Here is a 7,441-nt window from a genome sequence, read left to right on the forward strand (position 1 = left end):
TTAATATATTAATTACTGGTTTCATGCTAACGTCAAGGTACATCTTCTATTTCAAAGCCTCATTTAGACACAAGCGATCCAAATTGCAAGCTCTAGGCCTTTATTAAAGTAGAGAAGAGACACTATAAAATGATGTATTTATTAATCTTGTTAATTTATTATAAATAATTAATCACAAATCTCCTGAGATTCATTTCACTGAGTGCTTTCTCATTTTACTTCTTTGTTCCAACCAAGGACTGGTAACTGAAATGAGAGCAGTTTTCAAAGGCAATTTATTACCCTGGATGAGGCTTTAATCAGAGTTCTTGCTAAACTCCAGCTGTCATGAAACACAGGCGCTTTGTACACTAGAATGAACGAGGGCTTGGTGAATAATTACTAAAAGTTCCAGTTTAACTGCGGTACCAGAAGAAAATGATTTTGTTCAGGAATCAGTACAAAGAATCTATGTTATCATCACCCACCACCATCCCAAGAAATCTGGGTACCCTCCTTGGCTCTTCCTTTGAATGTAATTTTCTTAAAAGGTTCAGGGATGATTCTGAATCCGGCAAGTTGAAACCTATCAGTCACTAATAATGCTTTCTAAATCTGGATACTAATAATACATCTACTTTTTTAAAGTAACGATCATAAAACAAAGTATACAACTTGGCATTTGGCTATCGATTCTGAAGCATGAATGGCTGGACGTGATGCTTGGGCACACATACAAGGCAGAGCATATTCTGTAACAGAAAGACGTATCGCTGAATGATTTTTGTACTTCTGAAAGAACTGTTAACATTTTCCAGGCATAAGGAGCTAGTCCTGCCTTCAAAAAGAAATACTTTATCAACATACTCGGACGGAAAATGGCTAAGATCCATAGAAAACGGTGGAGAAAATGAGTGTTAGAATGAAAACGCTAAAGTACTAAAACACTCTTACATGTCCTCTCTGGCCATCTCACACAGTGATGAGAACTGGGTCTAGCAATTCACCCCGGACTGCGATCATATTCTATTGGAAAGGACTGCCTCAAAGTCCCCTACAGCACTCTGCAGTCGTTCTAGCCTCCATCCAAATCCAAATCACAGAATTCACTAAAAATTACTTGGTTCTGTGATACTCTGGCAAGGAACATTTAGAAAGCGATTAATAATGCTGAGTGACCAATCAGTATCAATGAATCAAATCAAGTACCGAACAACAGAGGCCAGCTCTTAGCTTAGTCAACCCGTCAAGAAATCAGCCAAGGATATCTTGCTTTGGAGAGCAATGTACAAGAACCCGATAATTATGTCATTTTCTCCCCACCCCCCACCCCCCGCCCTGCCGTCTTCCCACTCTTAACCCTACTTAAAATCATTATTTTGCAGCCCTGGCTTTAATTCTTAGGATTGAAAAGATTGAGATTTGTTACGTAACACAAGTGATCTGACCTAATCAGAGATTAAAATGAGGAAAGGGGTCTAACCATCAGCATACTAAGATCCTTCACCAGAGTTAAGCAATTATCCTTTATCTCACATTCCACAAAAGACAAAGCACTCCTTCGAGACCCAAGCTGTCTTTGTAGCTCTCTGGCGCTCAGCACTGACACCAAATCCTCTGAAGGGAACCGACTGGAGAGACACGCATTACTCACATACTGTTGAAGAGTTCGCGGTACGTTTCATCACCTTTGCCTTCAGACATCAGGCTGTCCAGTTTGTCAATGAGCTTGGCTTCCACCTGAAACATACCCAAATATTACTCCCTTTCCTCTCCTTCACAAGTGGGTTCCCTAGGCAAACCGAAACGTATTTCTATCTGCAAGCAAAAAAAAAAAATCACAGTAAATTTTGTGAAAGCAACATTATCATAAGCTGTGGTTAATAGCAGACACCCCCCTGGAATTCTAGGCGGCTAATTTAGATGGAGAAATGTGACTTCGAACTCCCAGAGGGGTGTCATCTGCTGCCACCAAAGACTTCTATTTGTTGACTCAAACACAAATGTTTACAGCCCAGCTTAAACACTTGAATTTTTTTAAGAGCTATAAAAACTGGCAAGTCCTACTTACTTATTTAAAAAAAAAAAAAATCACTCGATGTGTAAGAACATTAGCAAAGTAACATACCCACAGACATTAATTTAAATCTTTGATGTGTTTTCTATCTATTTTCTTTCTCAAAACAGTCTGAGGTTGCACTAAATCCTTGCTCCAGTTGAGAACTTGCCTTATCCATGTCCAGATGGTAGATCCATGGAAATATTCTAAGTCAGCAATAAACTACATGAGAGAGAAAGGACATATTTCCTGAAAACCTGCAGTCAAAATATTTATATCTTCAAGAATGTAAATCCCTTGGGCCTTGAATATCAGGAAAGCAGAAATAGCCCTTCATCTGTCTGAGACAGAAAGTGAAACAGCCCTGCATGGCCAGAGAGAGGTAAGCAACTACAGACTGGGAGAGATACTTGACTTTGTCAAAGGACTAAGCTCAGTTATTCCTTGGAATCAAATTCTAATAAGGCTATGAAGACCAAAGGAAGGAAAGTGGATCTCCCCCAGGCAGGGACAATTTTAAAATAGCCTTCCATTCAGTTATTCGCTTTCTTGAAATGAGATATTGATACAGGTGATATGGCATGCTTCCGGCAGGAGGAGGGGTCTGTGGTCATCTTTGAGAAAGGCTTCATTTGGAGAAGCATGGGGCAGGGAGGGGTCTGTGGTGGCCTTCACTCACTCGCAGAGTTGATAATTATTCCTAAAATTTGAGAAAGGCTTCATTTGGAGAAGCATGGTTGGGGGGGGGTAGGGGCAGGGAGCAGATCCTTCACACAAATGACTGTGTACAGCTCAGTGAGTTGACTACCTGAACAGAAAGAAGGCCACTATCTCCAACTTGAGTGACCCGGCGCAACAAAAAGCAGCTGATTTCTTATGTAATGTAGTTTTCTAATAAAAACTTCTATTCTTTCCAAAACTGGAGCAGAGCTCTCAGAACCTATGTCAATGAAACTAATAGGCTCATCCAGAAATCTAGATGCAAGAATTTCTACTGCTTTCCTGTTTAAATTAACTATCAGCACTTCAAGCAAAAAGCGATAGAACATACTATGCATCAAATGCTCAAAACCTAGCCATTCACCAAATGCAATGTGCAGACCACAGACAGGTCCATGATTTTAAGAATGGTTAGTCTTCTGATTCCTCTGTGTCATGTCCAACTGGGAACAGATCAAGTCTCTGCCAGCTCTTCAACAGAAACCCTGGAAATCACAGAATTTTTAAGCAGAAGAGGATGTGAGAGCTTCCCTGGAGGCTCAGGGGGAACACAGGACTGGAGAAGTGACCAAGGTCACACGAAGGGGAGAAGGCAGACCAGGCTGGAATTGAAGTCCCTTGAGCGCTCAGTGCTCACTTCCCAACTTGGAGTTGAATCTGGCAGCTCAGAGATGCTCGAGAAGAACTGAAATTCTCCCCAACCGCTCTGAAAAGCTCATCTGCCTACCTGTTTAAAGTTGCCGCTCCGCCTCTGCTCCCAGTCCATCATATCGTGAAAAATAGGAATCATGACATTCCGGAGATCTGCCTGGGGTATCAAGGTCACTTCTAGGAAAGGGCCAATCAAGGCAGGAATAAAATGAAGCTTGTGCTCTCCTAAATTGAATAACACATTCGAGTTTTAGTATATTTAATCTTAGTAGGAGTTCAGAAAATTAGTATTATTGAATTTATTTTAAATGATTGCCACAAGTATATTCAATTATAGCTATCTCTCCAGGCAAGAAAGTATTTCTCTAAGCAGATATACAAACACTAGGTTTTCATATGTTGATTAATATTTCTCCATTTTTTATTAAAAAAATTAAGGATTTACTTTTTCACAGTTTAAGAAAAAGCTCTAAGATACCATAAAAAATTATATTGCAAATTAAAAATGACAAATTAAAATTACACTAGAAGTTAAATCATCAGGAATTGGTTATATACACTACAATACAGTCACACATTAAAATTTGTATGCAGTCACTAAAGCTGAGGTTAAGGAAGGATAAAAGGCAAATCTTTTCAAGAGAATTAATTGAAAAAGCTAAGGTGCAATACAGTATGGACAGGTACCTCTCTCATTTAAAAAAAAAAATACATATAATAGTCAAGAAGATTATATCCCCTAATGTTAACCACGAAGGTTATCTCTGGGTGGCAAGAGTAGAGTAGATTTTTATATACGAAAAAAAGTGGTCCCTGCATCATATAAATTTTTTTTAATTTTTAAATTTTTTAATAAACATATAAGGTATTATTAGCCCCAGGGGTACAGGTCTGTGAATCGCAGGTTTACACACTTCACAGCACTCACCATAGCACATACCCTCCCCAACGTCCATAACCCCACCACCCTCTCCCGACACCCCTCCATATAAATTTTCTTATGTTTTGAAACATAACACACAGCCTAAATAAAAAACTAAATGGTCAACCAAAAAAAAAAAAAAAAAGTATGTAACAATTTTCTAAAAAGATTGCACTATAACAACAGTGAACTCAAAATGGTGTATTACCAAAGTACACAAAGCATGATACCGATACTTCATTGAAAAGGAAGGTAGAGGGCGGGAGGGACACCAGTGATCTCATCTAGCCGATGAGCATTGAGTTCAGTCCATTACACTAATGGTCTATGTTAAATCTCAGAGTCTTACTTTGATAATAAGAACACCGCATACAATGGAAAACACATTATTTCTCAAGTGCTAACCTTGAGCATTGTGGCTGAAAGCATATGACACTTAAAGCATTCATTTAAAATCCACAGAACAGGTCGGAAAGCTGGGCACAAGAGCCCTGGGTTCATGAAAAAAGATAGTTTCCCCCTTATTATTCTTTTCTACCTCTCCTCTTTTGCAGTAAGGGTCAAATACCCAGAAAATCATGTCATTCAGAGTTACTGGCACATTTTGGAGTTACATACCTTCACATTAATCATCAATTTCTCTCTTTTGTTTTCTGTACTAGAAGGCATTAGGGTGCTCAGACACACACAACTCCAGGGTGCAAATATACACTTTACATTTATATTGACTTTAGAGGGGCTTTTATTTTTTAACTTACTTTATTTCTAATTTTTTAAAAAGATTTTATTTACTTATTTGAGACACAGAGAAAGAGAGACAGAGAGAGCACAAGGAGGGGCAGAGGGGAAAGCAGACTCCCTGCTGAGCCGAGAGCTCAAGACCCTGAGATCATGACTTGAGCCAAAGGCAGACACTTAACTGACTGAGCCACCCAGGCGCCCCTATTTTTTTATTTTTTGAGAAAGTGAATGGTGGGGGGCAGAGGGGCAGAGGGAGAGGGACAGCATCGTAAGCAGACTCTGTGCTGAGCATCTGGACACAGGACTTGATCTCATGACCCTGAGGTTGTGACCTGAGTCGAAATCAAGAGTCAGATGCTTAAGTGACTGAGCCACCTAGGCACCCCTAGAGGGGCTTTTAAAAGAAAGAATAGGAAAGGAAAAATTTGGAAACTGAAAAAAATGATGGATGAGATTAGAGAGAGGGTGTTTGTGAAGTCATTGTTTTGTGACTGAAAGTACCTAGAGACCGTTCAGCCATCTCTAGGATGTGGCCTCCCATTCCTTTTCCTCAGTGCTGTGGGACATAAGCAGGACACAAGTCACAGGCCCCGGCTTATCTGAAAGTCTCTTTCTTTCCGAACTCTGAGGCCACACTGTCTTTTCCTTTCTCTCTGAGGTTTCATTAAAAGTAACCTGTTTCTCACCATCTCTTAATCACTTATCCATACCCATTATGTGTGAGGAATAAACTTGGCTTAGAATTCCTTTTGCTTTCCTACCTTCCTCTGTGGCCCAGGTACAATTTTATCTCTCCCAAGGGACTCCTGAGTTCTCCTCATCTGAGCAAGCACACCTCCTTCTTATTCATCAGAAGAAACTTCCTTATTAATATAACCTTATGTACTTTCCTCTGAAAGAATGAATCCTTTCAGGATGGACAAACCCACTGTGGCAGAATATAGAGAAACATCAATCCACAGTTCTTCTCCCTGTATCTCCCCCATCCTCCCGACACACACATTTCAAGCAGGGAGCTAGCAACCAGCTTTTGCGATTGCTTTCCATGGTTATTTTTGTCAGGGCAGAAAACAGAAGCAACTTGAACTCAATCACTCTTCCTGTCATTTGTAAAACCCTAACCCACTCAATGCTTATTCAAGAGATCCTGACAAGAAAGAGGAAGAGAGAAATGGGGGAAGGAGACTTCTGGCCCAGCCTGAGATGAGCAAGCCTTATACCCGGTCTGTGAGCCTGCCCCTAGGGGATGGCTACAGGTCTCTGTGGCTGAGTCTACCACAGACGCTGTACCCTCTGCAAAGCCACGCACTGAAGGCACCAGGAACACAGGACAAAGGTCACCTTGACATGAGACCAATAACCAGGAGGGCCTCCCCACAGTTTAGAGATTATGTAAGACACCAAATCTGTGCATAGCTTTTGGGTATGTGTGGGGAAGAGGTAATAGAAGTGGCAAGAAAGACAAAATAAAATGGAACTTCCTGTCAGCCCAAGTAGTCCTCCCTTGCCTGTTGAAATGAGACTCAGAGCTGCTACATTATTACCTTCATTTTTAATCTTTCTTGAGCCTGGCATCCTTTGGCCTCTCTGAAGAAGATCACTAGCAGGTACTTATTTATCATTGTTTCTCTGAGTATTTTTTAATTCCTTTGTAAAAAGAAAAAAAATCCTATTTATAGGCCTTTTACAACCTGATTTTTTTCTTTTAAAAAGATTTCAATGTGTATTATTTGGGGCCAGATAAGGACTACATTTATCCCGAGTAACATACAGAATTGTTGAATCATCATGTTGTCTACTTGAAGCTGAAAGAACACTGTATGTTCATTATAGCTCAATAAAACATTTTTTTTTTTTACTATGAAAAATCTTACAGGTGCAAAAATATAAAGAACACTAAAACAGATCCCCACATACCCATCATCTAGCTTCAACAATTAGCAACATTTTTGCCAATCTTGTTTTACTTATCACTCCAAAGATTTTTCTCTCCCCTAGGGTACTTTAATGCAAGTCTGAGACTTCATATCATTCTACTTGTACACAAATTATCAAGCATCTTTAACAGGTGGGAATGAATGAAAAAAAAAAATATATATATATATATATAACATATATATGTAATAAAGGCATTGTGATTATATATGTGTGTGTGTATATATATATATAATCACAGTGCCTTTATTATCTCTAACAATGGCACACAATAATTCCTCAATCTAAAGCTCAGCCTATATTAAAATTTCCCGGGGCGCCTGGGTGGCTCAGTGGGTTAAAGCCTCTGCCTTCGGCTCAGGTCATGATCTCAGGGTCCTGGGATTGAGCCCCGCATTGGGCTCTCTGCTCAGTGGGGAGCCTGTTTCCCCCTC

The 7,441-nt window shown here is 39.9% G+C and overlaps 1 protein-coding gene across 1 annotated transcript in view; it reads right to left on the reverse strand.

Annotated features, from left to right (window-relative positions):
* The window catches only part of LOC111147295 (dedicator of cytokinesis protein 4-like), a gene marked incomplete at its 5' end in the record, with an annotated part of 117,611 nt that overhangs the window by 69,273 nt on the left and 40,897 nt on the right, over positions 1 to 7,441 (reverse strand). Inside the window, 2 exons of the mRNA XM_022503251.1 lie at positions 1,634 to 1,719; positions 3,486 to 3,634. Of these exons, the coding sequence (XP_022358959.1) occupies positions 1,634 to 1,719; positions 3,486 to 3,634 (235 nt within the window). The remainder of the gene's footprint in view (positions 1 to 1,633; positions 1,720 to 3,485; positions 3,635 to 7,441) is intronic.

The sequence above is a fragment of the Enhydra lutris genome, unplaced genomic scaffold (assembly GCF_002288905.1).
Source record: "Enhydra lutris kenyoni isolate GAN:26980312 unplaced genomic scaffold, ASM228890v2 scaffoldscaffold16, whole genome shotgun sequence".
NCBI classification, from domain to species: domain Eukaryota; kingdom Metazoa; phylum Chordata; class Mammalia; order Carnivora; family Mustelidae; genus Enhydra; species Enhydra lutris.